The sequence below is a fragment of the Colius striatus genome, chromosome 8 (assembly GCF_028858725.1).
Source record: "Colius striatus isolate bColStr4 chromosome 8, bColStr4.1.hap1, whole genome shotgun sequence".
Classification (NCBI taxonomy): domain Eukaryota; kingdom Metazoa; phylum Chordata; class Aves; order Coliiformes; family Coliidae; genus Colius; species Colius striatus.
The window spans coordinates 1,682,402-1,704,159 of NC_084766.1; the positions used below are offsets into that span (position 1 = coordinate 1,682,402).

The 21,758-nt window shown below is 41.6% G+C and overlaps 1 protein-coding gene across 8 annotated transcripts in view; it reads right to left on the minus strand.

Annotated features, from left to right (window-relative positions):
• USP54 (ubiquitin specific peptidase 54) overlaps window positions 1-21,758 on the minus strand; it is a 94,431-nt gene that overhangs the window by 27,163 nt on the left and 45,510 nt on the right. For all 8 annotated transcript variants that reach the window (XM_062000906.1, XM_062000905.1, XM_062000911.1 and 5 more), the window contains exons 2-9: window positions 20,484-21,332; window positions 17,865-17,957; window positions 8,533-8,667; window positions 6,795-6,908; window positions 6,549-6,631; window positions 4,444-4,549; window positions 2,113-2,259; window positions 896-1,045 (exon numbers count right to left, since the gene is read on the minus strand). In XM_062000906.1, the coding sequence (XP_061856890.1) occupies window positions 896-1,045; window positions 2,113-2,259; window positions 4,444-4,549; window positions 6,549-6,631; window positions 6,795-6,908; window positions 8,533-8,667; window positions 17,865-17,957; window positions 20,484-20,630 (975 nt within the window). In that variant the 5' untranslated portion in view covers window positions 20,631-21,332. The remainder of the gene's footprint in view (window positions 1-895; window positions 1,046-2,112; window positions 2,260-4,443; window positions 4,550-6,548; window positions 6,632-6,794; window positions 6,909-8,532; window positions 8,668-17,864; window positions 17,958-20,483; window positions 21,333-21,758) is intronic.

Sequence of the window (21,758 nt, forward strand, 5' to 3'; positions counted from 1 at the left end):
GTCAAACAAGAAAGAATTTGTTGCCATTTCTTCATCCATGCACCACCAAAGCCAGCCACTGGTGTGTGTGAATATTCTGCTGTTACAGAACCTCTGCAAGCACTCTGAAAGGCCAGACAACAATTCCTGTAGTTGTGTGCCTCTCAAAAACCTTCTCCATGTACTAATACAAGCCTCACACAATACACTGAACGTCTATTCCAACACATTTGCTCCACACATGAGTATTCTACTAAAGCACTGCAGTACCCATCCTTGGCAAAGTTCTGCTGCAGAGAAACGTGACTGTGAACAAAGGCAAGGATTAGAGATTTCCCTTGGAGACTGACTACAGCAGAAACATTTCCTCTCATCTTTACGCTTCCATGACTGGAAGGAACAAAAGGAGAGTGGTGTGAAACACCACCAAATAAACTAATGGGATGCAGTAACACTGTGCCAAGATCCCAGCACTCACATCTTTAACGTCACGGGCCTCACACTTGGTGAAAAGGCAAAATAAAAGCACTGACAACAGCAGGGAACTTGCTGTTGGCAGCAATCACTGGGGGAGACAGGTATGCAGACACTGCAACAGAGAACCCCAAAAGCAGGTACACAATAGCTACACTGCTTGTCAGCAAGGGAGAGAGATGTATGCTAGCTGTGTGCACAAACTGTAGGTTTTCAAACAGCAGCATAAAAGCAGGACTAGCAGGCAACAGAAGAGGAATAAGAACAAGGCTTCTGAGATTTCTGGTATGCTTTTTTGAGCATGACTTGATTTGCTCAGAAAAGGAGCAACAACAGTTATGGATCTTGAGTGGAAAAACAGCCAAAACGTCTCAAAATCTGTATATGTATGGCTCTAAACAGCAGCAGCTAACAGTTTCCTAACAGATGATCGTTTCCTCACCTCTTTGACATGAGCATCGTCGAAGTACATCCACTTGCGGATCTTAGTTTGGAAGAAGAAGGTAGAATAGTGCTTTCCATAGTAACAGATCATTCCCACCAAATACAGCTCTGACTGTTTTGCTCTGTCATCAGTTACCCTGAAGAACAGCTTCAAGAAGAAAGAAAAGGAGAAATTAATAAAATGCCCAGTTTCACATACTGCCTTATATGTTTGAAGACTTTAAAGTACCACAGAGAGCTGTCAGTTTTACTTGGAAAGACAAAGAAAACAAGGCAATAAGTACTTAATTAAGCAATGTTTAAGCAAACCCAGTGACACAGCTCGGGAACATACTCCCATGAACTCATGGGATGCTCAAGAATCAAGGCAGTCTTGGAGTGTGGCTGTACTTTAAGAGAGGCACTTACAGCAATACTATCACATCTGCTCAGAATCCGAGTTGCCTTTCTACACTGAAAGTTGTGTTCTCTGTGTCATGCTTGCTGACTGTACCAAACCCCATTTCAAACATTCCTTTCTCTCTGCTTTGTAGCAACAAAGGAGTTCTGACAGTGAACAGCTGGCATTTGTTCTCACTTAAGCAGAGACAAATTTATGACAACATCACAAAGATGAATGAAGATATCAGTAGGTCAGATGAATTTAGCCTACAGAAAAATATTTTCTATTTAATTGACCACATTTTGTTTGCATCTGCAGAGAACTCATTCTTCAGTGCATTACTGCTTTCCTATGCAAGGACCATCCCGTTTCATTAGCTCACACTGATTTTGGTTCAGTGCCCAATGCATTTTCTTTGCATTTGTGTGGATATATATGTGTATTTTCATTATTTGAACATAATACCTCAATGCTACAGTAAGACACAGATACAATCTGGTACACTGATAATTCAGCTCTAAAGCATCAGCTAATGTAGAATAAGTGAATCCTATAGAGGAGAAACCTCTGGATTCAGGCAAGTTTCGTTTTCCAGAGTAATTCTTAATTCTCAGACATTTCAGAAGTTTGAGAATGTGTGATGACACTGGAACTTTCTCAGGTTTTGTGAAGCATCCAGAAACAGGTCAGATCCTTGGAGCTGCCCTCCATTCCTCTATTTAGGGGCACCAAAAAGCTAAAAGGGATGACTATTTCTTTTTCTCAATCTGCTATTAGAGACTACTGTGAGAAGCACTGTGCTTGTAGGCAGCACCAAAACATAAAACACTCACATCTCCCAGTTTAAGGCAAGTGCCCAGACTGTGAATCACATCCTCAGCCAGGTCAGAGTGGTCCGAATCCCAGACCAAGCCGATGGTGATGATCTGTGGGGAGTTCATCAGCACACGACGAATACGGATCTTTTCCCCACAGTTACTCTGAGGAGTTAAAGGAAACAGAGCATTGAACATAATCCTTAGGGCAAGGCACTAACAAGTCTAAGTTTCAAAAATAACAGCTTCTGCGAGGTGGTGGTGAAACACAGCACATGTACCACGCTCAGTGTCAAGCTATAAGCTTCTGATGTCACAAATGAGGAGCGTTCTCAAGACTATCTGGCATTCACAAGCTTAAAGTGAACACTGCTGATTCTTCCTCATGCTAAAGATACTAAGGATCAAAATGATTAAAAGGTATAGTGCAAAAGTAGGCTTATTTATAATATAAGCAAGCACACATGAAAGAGCCAGAATACATTCTTTGGAATAGGAGGGAAGGCTCACTGTCTTCTCATCAGCATCTCACATCAAAAATTACAGGTGCAGAGACTGATGCTTTATGACAGCATCAGAAAAAGCTTCAAGGTGATGCTCTGCTCTTAAAACCAGGTGCTAGTTCTTCAAGGTATACCTCAAGCAGCTCAGACAGGATAGTTAGTCCAGTATTTATATATGACAGAGCTGAAAGATCAGGAGAACCAGAGTTACTGCAGTAACTCTTCAATCCTGATTGCAGAAAACAGAAAAATCATACTGAGAATAGATTGTTATCTCTACAGAGAGCAGCTTCACAACTGGATATAATCATTTCTGACACTGGAACCAGGGAAGCATTTCTTCCCCACAGCCATCTAGAATGAACCAGCATTTCTGTCCCAATTACCACTAAGAGACAAAAACTTAAAATCTCCAAACCAGAAAGCAATGAGATTATCACCAGCACAATGAAGAGAGACTGTTTTCACAGACACAAGACTGTTTACATGTAGATATGAGGTTTTAATATTAAGATGACTTTATTCACATGTACTTTGCAAGGGTCACTGGAAGTACAAGCATTCCTGTGGATTACCTCACAAGCCTATCTTACTCTCAAATTATCTGCTAGCTAGCTACCATAAGCATTTTTCTGCAAGACAGGAAGAATATGGCATCCTGATAAAAAGCTTCCCTTGCATGACTTACAGGCCATCCTTAGATACGCCTCAGAGAAAAAGAAATGGGCAGCAGCCACTGGTAAGCAATTTCATCCAGTTGATTAATTCACAGTAGAACAGCAGTTCATCCTGACAAATAATGTCTTTCTACTGAACTACCCATGCTTAGGTTTGAATGTTTCAAACAACAATAAAGAATCCTTAATTTCAGTTTCTCAGGTAAATGAGCCACCATTTGCCAAGGTTCCAAAGAAAAATGAACATTTCAGAGTCCTCAGTTACAGAAGGAGGTGGAGGGGAGGGGCTGTGGTGTAACAGTGGAAATAGTTACACTGCCCCCAGGAAACAAGCACACAATCCATTGCTGTTAGAGCCTGCATTGCATCAGTGAGGACAAGTGAGGTGTAGAGCGGTGACTGGTACAGCAGTTCTGCCATCTCTGCCATAGCAAAGAACTGCTGAAAAGCCTTCACAAGAAAGAAGTACTTCTTTTCTCATGCCACTATTACATATGAAGCACATTGCCTTCATCAGACAATTACCAGAGAAACAGGATGAACTATGGAATCACTGTTGTGAGAAGCCTAGCTAATCAAACCCACCAACATATAGTCATCTATAGAGATATGTAACAGAACAGCAACGACCAGAATGTGGAGCCTCTAAGATCCCAGAACTTCCATCACAAGGTGAAAGCAGCATTCATGTGATGTGAGTGCTGGAGACCTCCCCAACACTCAGTGAAGCTCAACAGCAAACATATGATAGGTACTTCTAGCAGCAGCACAGGTTTGAACAGGAACAGATTGTGTGGCCTCTCCCTGGGAGTAAGCATTTGTAAGCATTTCCAATTTATTCCTCCTCATTGTATTTTTTCATGTTTTTTTAACTAAAACATTCATTTTTAGTTTCCATCCAAACACTGTATGCCTATTCCTGTTCTCACTGCTTGTATCTAGTCAAAGAAGCATTCAATGTCAGTGGGGTTTCTCCTTCCTTCATTGAATGACCGAGGGCTACCACATTCAAACCCAGAGAAAACTCTTCCCCGTCTTTTTTATCATTACGATGAGGCAAGACTTTGAAAATGCCCACGAGTTAAAGGTACACAACCTCTTCTGTCCCATCCTGTCCATCTCAGCCTCCTGCCCTGCCAGAAGGAAAGCTAAGGGCCAAGGATACTAACCGGGCAGTTCCGCAGGTCTCCCATAGTGCTGGCGTTCTGCAGGAGCTCTCCAAACATATCTGGAGTGGGTTTCTCTCGTCTCTCCAACATACAAATAGCTTGATTGCTTCAGGATAGAGAAAGCAAGGAAAACAAAAGTTTATTATTACAATAGAAGCACAATCCCCCATTAAGAGGTATCTGTTTCACTTCAATTTTATGAAAAGAACTTGAAAACACACATCAATGTTCAGACTGAATATGGTAGTACAGAACCATCATCAAATCAAGTGTGAATTACTACACCTTCCATGATAATACTGAACAAAGGAACATGGCAAACTTGGAACAGAAACAGTTTGTAGTCTGGCTTAAAATTTACACAAATGCTTCAAAATGAAATACTTGCTTCAGAATGCTTCCCTTCACAACCACAGCCCCAATAAGCAGCACAGCAAAGCACATCCTCAGTAATGAAACTATAGGCAAAAAACAGCACAGTAGCCAACTGACTTCACTGGCCAAATTGAAAGAAAGATAACAAGTATACAAGAATATCAGTGCTCAAAGGATGTTCAAGCCTAAAAGAGTTAAAGAGGTAAATACATCACTGTTTAGTGGGGGTTTAAAATAAAGTATTACCTAAGATGTCTTGAGAGCTATTTATTCATACAAAATACTGAATCTCATTTACACAACTCCCATTTTTCTAAGAAATAATAGTCTGCTGGTAACCTATAGAAAAGCCACAGCTTGAGGGAGCAGCAGGTAGCAGCCACAAGAGGGAATGCCTGACAACACTCCTGATCAGGTTGCTGAAGTAGCTTGTAACACTCATCTATCTGCCTGAGAAGAGTAACTCCCAGTTCAAGGAGAACTTTTTCAGGCTCTGTAACAATTTGTTTCACAGTCAGGACAAGAAACAAAGAAGTTCCCATTCCAATCAAAATTTCAAGACAGAAGTGGATAACAGACTCCTCCTCAGATCAGATTCAAGCAGCTTTTAACTGAGCAGCCATCTACTGAAAGCAAAGTCTTCTCTCCAGCACTCATTCAAATGAGCTACTGCACAGAGAGAGAGAGCAAGTGAGCTCTTGCTCCTTTAATGAAAGCCCATGGTGACCAGGGGAGTTCCCCAATGACTAGAAAAAGAGCTATATATCCAAGAAAGAGGAACTACAGGAACTACAGGCTGGTCAGTCTCACTCCTGTACCTGGGTTGATGACAGAACAAGTCTCCTTGGAAGCCATCTGCAGGCATATGAAGCTGAAGGAGGTGAAGCAGAGCAGCCAGCTCACATTTATCAAGGGTAGGCTATGCCTGACCTATTTGATTATCTCCTACTGCAAAATGACAGGTTCTGCTGAGGAGGTGAGGTCAGCCAATGCCATTTGCTCTCTAGCAAGGTTTCCAAGTCACCTACAGCATTCTTGTGGCCATTGCAAACAAAAACCTCAGGCTTAGAGGATCAAAGACAGTTAAGAGTTGTGTTGTTCAGGGGTTAATACTGCTGTTTAACATTTTCATTAACAACCTGGACAATGAAACAGAATACACCCACATCAAGCTTACAGCTGACACCAAACTGGATGAAGCAGTGACTATACAGAGAGTGATGCCACTCAGAAGGATCTCAACAAGTTGGAGGAACAAGCTCAGAAGAACCTCATGAAACTCAGTGAAGGGAAATACAAAGTCTTGCAAGTAGAACAGAGCACACTCAGTGCAGCAGTGCTGGCTGAGCACTGAATGGCTGAGCACGAACATCACAGAAAGCTGGCAGACAAACTCAACATAAGCCAGACTCTTTGAAGAAGTGAAGAAGAGAGAGAACAAGAAGAAAAAGATGTACAAAGGGAAACTATTTCTTCTTCTTAACTCATTTGCTCGTATCTTAAGGTCTTTCAAAATGTATGAGAGTTCTTGCCACTACAGCTGCCAGATTGATGAACAAGTAGACACACTGATCAGTGCCCAGATTAAATCCTCGTGTTTATTGTAGTTAGCAAAGTTCCACCAAATTTGAACAAACCATGTCCTGGACATTGAATCTTGTGAGGGTAAAGATCAAACTGCAATACCAGTATAACAACTACCACTACCCCCAAAAAAAGTCTCAACTCACCAGAGTGAGGTTGTGGAAATATAATGTACCATCTGGATGAAAGGTAACGGGTCAGAGGTGGCACCACAGCTGGTACAAACACACTAAAGAGAAAGAAAACACCACATATGGACAAGATGAAACAGCCATTTCCACAGCAACACTTGTGCTTGTTATTTGTTTTTACCACAGCAAAGCATGTCTTAGGAATGCAAACTTGAAACTTGAGAACTGGTGATTTGTACAAAGCATGTATCATTACCTCACCTGTTCAAACAAAGTCATGGCAAACTTCTGGTGGGAAACACAATGTGGTGCAGTGCAAATATCTTCCTTTGTCTCATCTGCAATGTGGAAGTGAATCCTCATGAGCAGGTTTTCCTAGCCAGAGAAAAGAACAGCAGAAAAAAAGCATGAGATCATTTCCAACGTAGACAAAAGTTAGAATATACCTCACAAAAGTAGGCCAGATGCAATAACATGATGAGCATTGCTTACAGACACAATGTAAGACAAGGCTCCTGTAAATGTTTGAAAGAATTTGGCACTTCTACATCAAAGAAAACAGCTGCCACTTCTGATATGAAATGCTGTGTCAGGTAGCCACAGCTGAAGACTCCGTCACTGATTATTCTGTCCTCAAGCACCAGTGGATTTGACCAAATGTAAAAGAGCCCTGCAGTTCTAAACCCACTGGATTGCCACTACCTTCTCCTGACCACTAAGTCAGCCAAATGAAGGTTTGTATTCCACAGAGCTTTGAAATAGGGCAAATCATCTACATTGTCAAACAAGGGATTAACTAATAAACGAAGGAGGAGGGTGAATTCTGCATGAAATAAAAGCACTGAACATTTTCTAGATTGTTTCAGACAAATCCATCACTTTTCATGTTCCCAAGAGCTCTTGTCTTAAGACCTCCCTCCCTCCTCATTGTTGCCAATGTTAATCTGGGGTGACAAAACGCTGGCGTTTCTTCCAGCAGCACACTTTTCCCTCTCACTGGGAGCTGCCTAGATGGTTTACAGGCTTACAACAAGCAGGTCAAGAATAATTATTAGGCAAAATAGCTCTGACCCCATACAATTTCCCTTGAACTTTAGAATCTAAGCTCTTCTGCCATTTAAATTAAATCTCTTCCTCTAGGGCTGAAAAGGTTAACTAAGTGAAAAGCCATGGAATTATCTCTGCCTCAAAGCTTAACCTCAAAAAGTAAATTGTGCCCATTTTAACTGTCCTGGTGCCAGCTTGGTTAACCTATCAAACCTGCCTGCAGGGACTCCCACAGCAGTATGAGACGGGCTAGCTGGCTTTCTCAGGGAAGAAACTGAATCAAAAGTTCCCATGTTCTTATTACATACAGAAGTCAAGTGGGTAAGTATAGGGATCTAAGTCTTGTGTAAAGCCATCTCCCAGCCACACTGGTGAGATGATCAGCCCCACAAAACCTGTCAGATGGGTTATAAATACAGCAACAGAAATATTTGGAGGTGATGCATTTTACTGGTGCTTACCTCAAATTACAAGCACACACCATGTGTTTGGTTGTGCTTGGGTTTTTTTATACTTTCCTTAAGCTAGAGTTTGTGAAAACACCATTTCAGAGTAACTGGCAAACAAGACACCCTTTCACCCTTTTGAGGTGATCCTTAAAGTTAGAATCCTGGATGGTTCTTGCTGTACAACTCATTTGCAATTTGTGTCCAAGCCAGATGTTGGAGTGCAAGTAGCACAAATGCAAAAGCACCTGTAGAAATGGCTATCATCTATGCTTCGTTAGCAAGCACTCTCAAACCAAACACTGCTTCCCCACTACATCACTTCAAACTTGGGGATCTCTCTGTGGACTTTTCCAGGCCACACATGCAAAGACTGTTGGAATTTGGGGAGGGGAGAGATGAAAGGGAGAAAAACAAAAGAAAATGAATAAAACAAATGAACAGACAAGATAGTGTAGTGAGGGTTCACATCTATGCCTGTCAAAGCATCTTCCAGTTATACTCACGAAACACTCAGCAGCATCATCCATGATGCCCAGCTGGAAGCGTTGCTCATCCTGAAATGTCTTGGCGAGCGCCGTGCGCAGGGCATCGGAAGGCAGCACTTTCTCACTGCTGCACTGAAACTGGTTGAAGATACCCTAGTAAGAACACAAAGGGACAGCTGAGTTGCTGTGTTTTTGAAAGATAGCTCAGTAACTGAAAAACGAACAACAAAGCATTAACTCACTTGGATCAAGCAAAACACAGATATTTGTACAGTAAAGGGACTTATATGAGAAAAATCCTAAAAGCTCCTCCTTTGACATCAGATGCACCTTTGTTCATTCCTTCTTCCTTCCCTTTCATGTGTCCCTCAGGTAAACTCCCCTCAGTGTCAATTCCCCATGGATCTTTCTCCAAAATTGATTCCTGGAGCAAACACTGTTGGACACCAGAACTTTCTCAGTTTTTATTCCTATTTCTCTCTCTGCAGGTCACGTCTTCACTCCCACCTTGGTAGCTTTCTTCTTACACACTGCCACCTTCTCACTTTTCAATCAACTCTTTCCTAATGTCTTAACTCTTAAACAGCCACAACCTGCTGCTTGCACTCGAAGGGATTTATGCAGATGATTTACACCAGGTGTTTTTGGGTCAGGATGCAGGAGGGAAAAGGCACGACATGAACAGCAGGTTTTGTGTAGCCCACTGCTCAATTGTTGCTGTAAATCAACACTTCCATAATTAACTCGGGAGTCATCTGGGTGACCATTTGCAAAGACAAGGAGTTCTATGAAGACACGTTATCTCCAGTGTGGGTTACGTGCATGAAAGTTCAGTACGCACTCCTGACTCGTGCACGTGTATAGGTGCAAGACAGCCCAGTCACCTTCTGAACAGTTCTTTAACTTTCAGTGTGTCCTCTACAAAAACCTATATACAAGACCATCCTGTCTGCAGCATCACTCTGCTCTACTTTCTACTTCATTTCATATGACAAGAAACCATCATCATCAGTGTCAATCTCAGAACTGTGCTTGTCCTCTCCTGGAAGCCTTTCCTCACAGTTTTCCTAAAGCTCCATTCTTAATGCAAGAGAAAAAAACAGAAAGGATCATCTTCAATCATGCACCACTTGGGCTTTCTGCCTTGTAAACTTAGTCAGACAAGGAGAAAGCCAGCCTCAAACTGGTTTGCCTGTTTGGTTTTCTTTCAAATCTATACTGATAATCTGTAGCAATCTTGACTCACGTATCACATCCTTAATTAGAGAAAGCTTCTCCCCAGCTTATTTAGGATCTATATTAATTGGAAACAAATAATCTATTTCTTACTAGGAAATGAAAAGCTGAACTAGAAGAAGGCTCAAACTGCAATTTCAGCTGCTCTCAGGAAGCTGAAAAAGCACAGAAGGCAGCAGTCACTGCACAGCCAGCAACCCAACCTCTGTGTCCGTGTCATGACTGTCTGCAAGAATGCTGCCATTGGTAGTGTTGACATGTCACCTAATACAGCTGTAAAATGCCTATCTCTCTTCACTGCTGTTTTTATTTTGGTAGTCTTTATGGTGCTCATTCATGGGTGAGGACTCACTGTGCTGAAGCCCACAGCTCTTCTAATGTTGTCTTTATTAGAGTATGAAATAATGATGAGAAAAGGCTGAAAGGCTGTGAGACACCAAGTCTCACATTCCATGAATTACAGACAGTACCTCTCCTCAGTTACCTTTTACATACACAGAGTGGAAAGAATGACCAAATCTCTGTACTTAGTGACCCTGATCCCCATTTCTGTCACTCTGATAACTGTCACACTTCATTTGTAAGTTTTCTCATTTCAGTGGACCTCCAAAAAAAGACAAAAGAAAAAAAAGAGCAGTACCACACAATTCCATCCTGCTTCAGCACTTTGCATTAAATAATTTAAGAGCACTTGAAAATATTCATGACTGTACTTCAGAGATGTGTTTTTTCTGGTGATCAACAATCTCACTTCACAGATCTGGAAGCTGAGAGACTTGACTATCGACTACCCACAATCTCTCGCAGGGAACTGATGGATGGGACCCAGTTTGCTTCCGTGACAGTTCTGAAACGGCTCTGCACTCTTGGGGGTGTGGGAGGGGGTGTGCAGAAGTTAACGCAGGCTCCAAACTAGGTAAAAGGAGAAGCAAGGAAGCAAAACAACACTCATTTTAAATTTCCACCTGTAAGGAAATAGTATGCTTCACTTTACCCGTGATGTAACCACTAGTTAACACACAGAGATTCAGTAAGGAAAAAGTCAACCTGATTCTTATAGGCAACTGTTTTCCAACAGATGCTGCACTTTAATCATTTTTGTACTACAAAATAAACACAGCCTTCACAGTTAAAACTGAAACACTTTCATCAAACACAAACAGCAAAAGATTGGGATCTGTTACCACAACCACAGAACAATTCCTTAACGTCAAAGAACTCTTTGAGGAATCTGAATGTGTGATATCAGGAAGTAAAAGAGCCCCATATTATACACAAGAATGCTTCCTAAAATTTGTCATGACATAGCACATCATGGCACAGTCTTATCTAGATTACAAGGGGAAAAAAAAGGTCTTCAAACCAGTGAGTAACTGTGCATTCTAATCTAATGAAGATCAAACCTTATCATGTTATCACAGTTCAGAGCAGGCTGGGACAAAGTGCTTGAGAAATCTCAAAGGCTCCTCAAATTCAGTCAATGCATTTTGAATACAGGAGGTGTTTGGTTTTCTTTGAGGTTTGGGGGGGTTCCCTTTCCCTTATTTTTCAAGATAAGCTCTTAGCTCACCTTCAGAACAGGTCTTTCTTGTCTCTCAGCCTCAGATGGGCAGGTGTGGCATTTCCTGCTGTTTCATCACTAAGTTATCTAACTCAGATCTCTCTCCTTAATTTCAAGTCTTGCCCTTAAGTGATACTGTTAATCACTAAACACATTTGTTCCATACACAGGCCTGAAAGCCAGCTGGGCAGAGACCAGGAAAGCACTGATGATTCTGTCTCAGGAGTTTTCATGACATCTTTTCTCCAACCTTGCTTGAGCAAGGGGTTTTTCAGATAGGAAGTACACCTTCTGGTCACACTGCATTCCTGAGGTCTACAAAAAAAGCCCATCTACCTCTATATCCCTTTCCCTACAGATCTTCAGAGATCTGGAAAGAGTAGCAGAGACAGCAGAACTAAGAAATATAATAATTCTTTAAGAGGAACAGAATGTCCAAGTCCATCTAGTTGCATCTAGTCCTTCTCCAGGCACGAAGTCAAGATCAATTACAAGCAGCATTTACTCTTTGAGGTAATCCATGGGGTTAGCATTTGAGAGTTCCTTTACATTTTTAAGATTTAGAAACTGAAATATCTGTGAATGCCCCCATAGCTTTTGTGCTTGAAATCCATTTCCTCCCTAGGAAAGAAGCATTCCATTTTCCTGGGGTAAATTGACATCTGCAATGTGTATCTAACCACAGCAAGGAAACTCCAGGCTTGATACACATGCACATAGCACACTTTATCAAGCATGTAGAAGCAGGCTGGCATAACAATAAATTGATGACTGAAGAAAACAGGCAACTGCTACTGAATCAGATCAGTGTCCATGCACTGTAAATTTGAGTTCTGTCCTTGGGAACTGAGAACTCACTGCTCTCCTGTGGCACTGTGCAGAAGTTCCCTCTGCATGGGGACACCACATCACTAGAGCTGCAGTGGTATTTCTTTCCAAGAACAAAACATGCTCCCCTCAAACGCTTTACTATTCCCCACATTAACACTTTCTGCCTTTTATCACCAGCTACCAATATGAACATGGCCAATCTTCATCCTTCTCTCACCACTCAACATCCCAATGTAATTCCTGCTGTCACTCCATTGTGACAGCATTTGGTTGTTTTTTTAAAGCAAGAGCCTGCCCTCTTACTCCATTCCATTCACTGGACTCCCATTTTCCTTGTCTCCAGTACCTAATCTCTCAAGCAGAGCATCACACTCTTCTCCTGATGCCGTCTCTTACTTAGCACAACAACTCCCTTCAAGAAAAGCTGTCTGCTAGAATCACTTTTCTCCCATTCAAACACATCAGTCTCAATCCACAGTATTTCCACCAGCTCACACTTCCTCATTTTATATTCGCCTTCAAGGGTGCAAGTAGTTTTATCTCTATTTGGCTTTTGTCTTTGGATCTCTTACCAAACCTTCAAGCCTAGTAACACTCAACCTAGATTCATCATTTTTCCTTTCTTTCACAGTCCCTTCTATTTTCTCTTGCACTGCACCCTAAACACTAACACAGGGTCCCCACTATGGATTCTAAAGCCAGGCACTACCAGTTACTACCACTTTCAGATAAAAACCTATTTTCTGGGAGTTTTGTTTCAGAGGATGTAAGGAAGAGTGTATAAGTCAGCTAGGTGACAATTTACTAACTGTTTGATCAAGATGAAAAGGGGCAGTCATTATTCAGAGGCTTCTATGACCAGCTTATTAACTTGGCTTATAACCAGCTTATTAAGCTCTAGTGGCTGCTAGTTTGTCAGGCAGTTAACTGTGTCAACTGGGAAAAAAAGAGTTTACATCAGAAAAGTAATTATTTTGTATATATTTGACTACAGCTTTGCCTTGCAATACTATACTGATTTGGAAGAAAAGCACAAGGTAGGAGGATGAAACCTTTGCAACCAACCTATTACTATCTCAATCATGCAATGAACTTGTCAGAATAAATCCCTCCATTTCAATCAAGTGGCGAATCAAAACCACGACCTGTAGTCACTCCAGCTCCTTAAAGCACTCTGATACCCTATTGTTCTCATTTTTACCTTAGAAATGATGTTGTTTTCTACATAGAAAACCCACATTCTTCCTGCTTTTGTTGCCCAGGACTAAGTTACAGAAAAGACCAGCCCTGCTGGAATTTATCAATCAATAGAGCATTCTTCTCCGCTAACTACAAAAAACACTCTTGTCCTATATCCTGGCACTATGGAGCTCCCAGTACAATCCCTGGAAGGAGAACAAGCTCTCTGTGGCATGTTCAGTACGGTGGACGGATTTCCCCCTTCCTGCCCTCTTCCAGCTGTGATAAACAAACACCAAAGCAAAGTCATGCACTAGAAAAAGGAAAATAAAACAGAACACAGTAGACTTCCACATTAATAATAAATCAAAAAGCTGTTCCAGTGTTGTGGCAGGCAAACCACACAGTGGCAAGGACAGCTTGTGTACTGAGAAAGCAAATCATGCCACGTCTTAAGACACAGTGTTTAGGATTGCAACAGTCTGCAGTTGCCCCTTGTCTTTTTACAGCTGATGCAAGGTTCCTTCAAAATCACTGCTGAATGGAAGTCTGAAATGATTTCAAGGTTCATTCTGAAGCCACATAAACACATCCAGGTAGCACAGCAAGATTTAAAAGCGTTTCAAGAACTTGAGCAATGGATGGTCTTCAGTGCAGTACCAAAATAAAGTGTGATTTGATCTCAGGTATGACATCAGTGTCCTGTGAGCCCTCATCTCATAAAAAGTAAACGAAGATGACAAATGCTATTTATAGAGCTGCTGGCTGAGCATTTACAGTGAACACTGTGCATGACATCAGAATCCCTAGAAACAGTTACTGTAAGCCAAGAAAGTGTGGAAAAAATATGACTTCTTTGGTGTTATTCAGAGGCTAAATTTAGCTTAGTGAAAATGATCTTCCTCTGAAGTCAATGGGAACAGAATGTTGCCTTCAGAGCAATGGTCCAAATGAACCCTCTGTGCACAACGCTGAAGGTACCGGGTACCCTGGGAAGTGAATCTGGAGTGGAAGGGGGAGACAGGACATAGACTCTTCCCCCAAGTATTGTCCTTTTCCCAGGCCAAGCTGGAATTTGAACATGACAGTATGCTTTGGAGAAGAGTAAACATGTCCTGCCTCCAGCTTGCTTGGTCTGGACGGGTCTTTCAGGCAGATCCACCTGAGAGCATGCAAGGCTAGTTACCTCTCCCCAGACCCTAGTGGGAGATTTGTGCATGGTATAGAGCTCCAAATTCTTGTGTTCCCACTGGATCCAGCCATATCTTCTCCCTCATCTTAGCAAAGCCTAAGATAAGATTCAAGAGAAAGGATGTCAAAGACCTGGAGGCTAAGCTGGCATCATCCTGACAGGACAGAGTTAAAGGCTTCCGCAGCAGATTGGAGGGCTGGGGCAGGGGAAGAGATGAGCACTGAAGGGATGATCCTGCTGTGCTGGGACACAAAACACGCTCTTGGTGATGCTTGTGGTGTTAGATGCATATTAAGCATATGATCTGACTTGTCTTATATAAGTTTACACATAGCATGTGCCAGACAGCCAAACTTTTACAGGAGGAAAAAAAGAGCAGTTTGAGAGCACTAATCCAGAGGGCAGCAGAGAACAACTTAATACCTTCAACAGCCTTTCTTTTGCCCCTTTACTGCCTGCTCAATGAGTTCAGGAAGATGAGTGTGACCATCTCCACAGTCTGAGGCCATCCCTTGTGCCTACCTTTATCCCTACATTTTCAGTTGCATGCCAGGAAAAGAATCCGTTTCTGATGTTTGTGGGATTTTTTAGGGTGAGGGGAGGTTTGCAGCCCCGATTTCACTTGGAGCTAAGCAACACCCTTTATTAGTCACCTTTACAGCATTATTTGAGCTGACAGCAACATAAAAATGAGGGGAGATTTTCCAATATTTATGTACACACATCAACACGTTACACAAGTTAATAAAGGTGGAAACTTGTCACGACAGTACAAAGAGAATAACTGCAGTTGCTTTAAGAACAGAAGGGAACCAGGAGTAAGACACTTCTGTAACTTCCAACAGATTGCTTAGGTTTTTTTTTTTCCTCTTGTTGAGTTTTACAGAGTTAAAGTCTGTACATTTTCTGAACATTGTAGGATAGGCTTGGGTAGAACAAGCTATAGAGAAAACACTAACCTTTCATTTTGGATTACAGCCAGTCAGAATTCTGTCATTTACTCTGTCAGGTATTGCTTTCCACTCATGTTCAGAAATATGTGTCCACATAGCTATTCACGAATTTCTTCAGAGTTTTTCATTGTACATTGAGTTTTGTGAGCTATATAAATCCTGCACACAACCAGAGGCAAGTTTTCTAAAATGTACACAAGTACTGGAGTATTTGGTGCAACGTTACAGCTTTGTTGGAAACTAAAGGTTGTAACACCTTCTGGCTGAGCACGGCACTGCTAAGAACTTCAGACTGGAAACACACCAAAAGAATCCTTGCACATCTCTGGGAACAAGAAGAGAAAGCAGCAATTTTTATTTTCAAAAGCTGTTTAATTTAAAAAACAAGCATATGGCTGCAGGCATAGCACTTGTGACCTCTGCCACTCTACCTGGCACTTCCGAGTTTGTAACAGCACAGTGCACACTTCAGCAAGACATCAAACGCCAGGATTTTATCAACGAAACTAGGTACTCTTCAACCCAATGTCTGCTTTTAATACATGTATTTCAGATATTCTGTCCTCTGCCAGCCTTACTGTAGTACTTTCCCCTCTCATACTGGTAATGCTAATCCAGATGCATCTTTGTGCACAGATCACCTTTCAATATTCCACAAAAGTTGCTCCTCTCCTTTTCCCTGCAACTTCCCCCTGCCCTGCCCTTGCTCTTTTTCAGTACTTTCATTCAGAAAAAGACTTTTAACCATTCTCTCTATATTAGAACTCCTCAACTCTGCCTCAGAGGCCAGTCTACTTTCACTGAAATGGCAGAACCTGTCTGATCTCCTGGTATTTCCTCGACATAACTTGCTGTTAGGTTAAACCTCACTACAGTAAAAGCTTACATTCATGGTCATTTCCTAAGTCTTTTTCTTCCTGTCCTCATCTCAGCTACCAAAGAATGTCAACAGTTACTTGGCGATACTCGAGGGCAGGATCCAAGAATTAGCTTCAAATTATGCATCCCACTGAACTCAACGAACTCCAATGAGATCATGCCTAAGTCTTGCCACTTCCCTATAAGGAAGGAAAGACACTTAATACTCCATCTTTCCTTTGCCTGGATAGCTATTTCTCACTTTGGACGTGCTATCTTGCTTCTAACTTACTGTTATCTCCTCTTTTGATGATACAACTGTAAATACCATCCTGTCACCATTTCAAGAGGTGAGAGAGATTTCCTTTCAGAAGGAAATTAATGATCTTCTCTCATGCCTTAAATATTCTCCTCTTTGCTGTACTTCTGCAAGGGAAAAATCCCCCAGTAACAGTCCAAAAACTCACTACATTACTCATTTCAAGCACATCTCTTCCAGAGCACCTGGAAAGTCACTTAACAGTAGCAAGACAGGTATTATACTAGAAATACACTGTCTGTGAACTTCAGTTTTAATTTAAACCCTGCACTCTTGTCTGTCCTTTTCATTACTGCACATGGAACTCATGACACAATAAATTCTCCCACAATAAGTTTATATATTTAGTTGGATTTTACAGCCCATTTGTGATCAAAGAAAATGTCTCGGTCCCAATTTCAGAGAGAAAAATCACTGCTCGGGAAGATGAAAGCTGGTATTTTCATTGTGTGTGCACCATATCCAATACTCCCACAAGGTTAGAGGGAGTGGTGGATTTGAAAGAGCAAAACATGGAAAGAAGGGGACAAAAAAACCCAGAAGTGCTAAAAATTAACGGGTAGAGACAAATGGAGACATAGGATTGCAGTTTACTCAGGTACATAACAGCATTTGGAACCACAGCAAACATGCAGATCTGACTGGCCAGGCAACAGCTATGACAGTCAGTTGTTGTATCTCCACCTACAAACGGAATTGATGTTTGTAAGAGACCACAGAGAGATGAGCCATTTAACACAGACATCAATATTTACAGTAGAAAATACCTCTTAGTCTTACATAATCAACAGTTTTGAACAAAAGAGCTTGAAGCTAAATGGCCTTCTCCATGCTGACATTCAAAGTAGCTCTGGAGGAAAGGTACCTTCAGAAGAACACACTAACTCTACACAGTGTGACATTTACAAACCAAAGGATAAATAAGAACAAATAAAGCAAACTGATGCTTTACAGTTCAACCAATCTTTCCAGCAAAAGGGAGGCTCACAATGATCTGCACTCTGTTGATGAGATTCCTCATACCTGGCACTTTCCCTACAGTACTTTCACAATTTATTGCCTTGAATACATTTTGAAACAGTACTCTGAGTGCCTTGGGCCACTACCTATCAGGTTTACCCTTGCTTTCACAAATAGCCAGATGCATGCTTGACTACAAATATTAACCAGATCCCTGAAAGATTTCTGTTCAGGTTTTTGCTGTGTATTTCCAACTCTTACCTTCAGAGCACAGAAGATGCAAGAGTCGCCCATACATTTGTGCGATGTGATTTGCCGGAAACTGCGGCGAAAAATGTCCAGGTGCCAGAGAACCTGCAACACAAAAGGGGAACAGCCAGTGTTATCAATGTAAAACACTGCATAAAGCTCTGACTAAAACTGCACACACTGAATAATCCCAGAAGTACACTCCTGTCAGCAAATACCACTTTTAAAACAAGATGCTTGTATCTAACCACAAGTTGACATCTTCACCTTTCTTCCTCAGCTGTACCATTTACATTCCTTAATTTACAGCAGGGCATCCCTCTGAATTTCTTGCCATGTGCCTTGAGATTTAAAAATGTGTTTCTTGATGTGTGTAGCAGTGCCAGCTTAAACAGCACTTGCCCTGACTGCTCCCCCACACTGATGCCACGCGTTACAGCTGCACCGTTAGGCTGGGCAGAGCTGCTAAGGACATGTCACTTCCCAAACCACTGTTATGGTCACTATTATGATAGTGACTGTATTTACATGCCATGATCACAGGCAGGTTTCCAACTCTAACCTTTGTGGGCACTTCTGCTTTCCTCTCAGGACAGCTATGGTGGTAATAACAGGTATGTGACCAGGTATGGTCACAGCATATAACAGCAAGAAAGCATTTATTTGTTCTGCTAGCATCAGCAAGAGGCAGCGTTTGCTGGAACAGCACTAAGTTCGTGCCATCTCAGACAGGTATCTAGACTCGTACCTGTAAAATGGTGACAACAACAATCTCTGAGGTGTTTCATGGTCAGCTCTTTATATACAAACGGGGTTGGTGCTGGTCATTTTCCACTTCAACTAACAATAACTGGACTTTCCTGTAAGCCTCAGTGCCACCAGCCTTTCAGGAGGCAGAAGCTTGCTCTGAAAGAAGCCCTGACCTAAATCGCGTCCTGCCAGGTTCCGGACAGAACAGCAAGGTCCAGGCTGACATTTCACAGGCTAAATGCTTCCTTAGCATCTACAGCAGAACAAAACAGCTGATTTCTGATGAATTTGTCCACCAGAGTAACTGGACAGGGAAAAAGAAACAGCACTCTGAATAAAGTTGTGCTGCTTTCAAGAAGCATTTCCAGCTGGAACGACACTTGTTCAGGAAGGCATAGTACACAAATACTACCCAAAATCATTTTTCAAAACATATTTATTGACTATTTGATCTGCAAAGCTTCCCAAACCTTCACAATTGTCATGGCTATGTTTATACTTGAATTCTCCCTATACTTAAGGGCCTGGGAGGCAACATAAGCCTTGGAACCATCTGATTACACACCACATTCCTGAAGAACTACTGTAGACTTCACAAAAGGACAAAAAAAATACATTTAGGAACAAGTCCAATTTTTCAGTGTAATTGCCTTTGGAGTTTATCTCGAATGTTTATAGAAATACTGAAGAGGAAGGAGCAACAAACGTTCAAGAGCATCCCAGACTAACACTGAATGCTAAAACACTTAACAGAAACCCCACAGAAGTAGATATCCTATGAGATGATTACCGTGAGCACTTTAAAAATTCAGCTTTGACTGTACATATTTTTTTCTCTCCTATTTCTCTCAAGCTTCAAAAGAAAACAGCTTATGTAGAAGGCTAAAGGCCAGGTCATATACTTTCATCTTCGTGTACGGCGCACAGTGTTAGGCTCTACTCAGTTCTGATCTAGGTTCAGTAACTCAATGTTAGGAGGCAGATGGTGATTGCACTTTACAACCTAACAGAAGTAACTCATACAGTACAACCCTTGGAAACTCCACTCTTCTTATAACAAGTTCTCTTTGTATCTAGTCCTGTATTTCATGGCGTATTAAGCCCATTGAGGATCACTTGTGTTTCTATTTGTATTGTTTGCATCAGGGGTGCATCTTAAAGCCTGAAGTTAGTAGAGAACCTAATTGTGGACATGGGGAAAAAAACCCTACAAGGACACAGTCTGTGCTGCATACAAAAGTCATAGGAAGGAATGGAAACTGAACTGGAGAAAGTATTTTTAACTCTGCAGTCAGAAGGACTGGATCTCAAATGTTTGACATTTAAAACACCTAAATAATGACCATACCACTATAGCAGTCACATCACTCCACTGAATTTTGATGTAGGAAAAGGTTTTTCTTCTAAATCAAAAGGCAAAGACTCAATCATCTAAACTAAGCTACAAATCAGAAATTAGAAGGAGAACTGGACTATATTAAAAGGATCTTGTACTAGCGCTATCAAACCTTGACTAGTTCACCAAAGAAAGTGAAATTTACTTCTAAGGAGTAGACATACTGCAAGCTATGCAATGTTGTATTCCTTTATTTCCTACAGACATATTCATCCTTGGTTGACATGCTACGAGGTTAGAGAAAAGGTTCAAGTACACTAAGTGATGATTATGTGAATGCTGTTGATTTCACCAGGAAAACCTCAAAATGAAAACAGCTGGTTTATAACCCAACTAATCTACATTTCCAAATGTGGCTTGATCCTCTCTAGACCCACAAATAACTACGTAGTGAAGCCTGGCAATATTTGTTGCACAGTTGAGCCCAAGAAAACACTGCAATAGAGAAGGGACAGAGAGAAACATCTTTGATTCTGTGTTCTTACCTGTAGTGCACTATTCAGGAAGCAACTGTTCTGTCCCGGTTCATTGCTGAGACCTTTACTGGGTGCTATCGAGGTTGTATTTCGTGGAGTAAACATGCCCTGTACATTCCCCCGACCCACAGAAAAGTAGTTTCTCTTCCAAGACATCTTCCAGTTTCAGCTGCACAATCTGCAGGTCTCGGCTGGCAGAGTATTTGACTCAATCAGATCTTTCCTTTCGCCAGAATTCAACACTGTAACAACATCCAATTTTCTTTTAACTATAAACAGAATGATCCTTTCCTCTGGACACCAGCAGTTTGCTCCCTTTAAATCCAGCCCAGGCTGCTATTCTTCATTGCATGTTCATAGATGCAAAAACCTCTTTTACAAGCAGCCGTATACAGAGTTTGCAAAGGGAAGGAATCCATGGTCATGCAAGTTCATCTGTTATGCTGCTTCTCTCTTTTCCAAACAGGCAGTGACTTCAGGGAACAAATGGCAAATCAAGGAGGTCCCAGAATTGAGGGGAGAAAAACAGCTACCTCCCACACTGCAAAACCCGCAGCTTCTCTAATCCTTTTATAATCCTCCTGAAGAAGATGGGAAAAGTCCAATTAATGAGAGAGTAGAGAAACCAGAACCAAAATAAAACCCTGGCAGCTCCCTTCAGTTACATCTATCTTGAGTGATGAAAGAGACATTATATCCTCACGTGGGAAAAGGAAGCAACTCCAGGACTTGAGAAGGGAGAGCTTTCAAGTAGCAAAAAGTCTGCGATACAGTTGTTCTAATTCTGTGCGCGGTCTTCGCAAGTTTCTTCTCCTGATCCTCCTTTTGCAATCAGAGTGCCCAGCTGTACCAGAAAGCCTGAGAGAGAGAAATAATCAAAGGCTTGCGTCATTTAATTACTCTTGGTTTTGTGGTGTCCTGCCAAGACCAGCGTTGCCTCACCTCCCACAATACACTGAATCTTCTGAGACAAAGCAAAAAACCGAAACTTCCTCCACCCAGAAAACAAAATAACAAGGAAAGGAGCAGAGAAGTCTGAGAGAAGTATGTAAGAGCAAAAGGGCTGGAGTGTTTTTGGAAAAGTTCAGAAGGAAGTTAGATAAAAAAACCCAAACCACAACATTCACGTGAACTGCATGGCAGCCTTCATATGGATCCTTTATACCCTGCCATCTCTCAGTCATTCACACAACAGCATGAGGCTTTGTGATTTTGGGAATACATGCTAGCACGCTGTCTGCCCTGGAATTGGGATTTTGCACTGCATTTGAAAGCCCAAGAAGG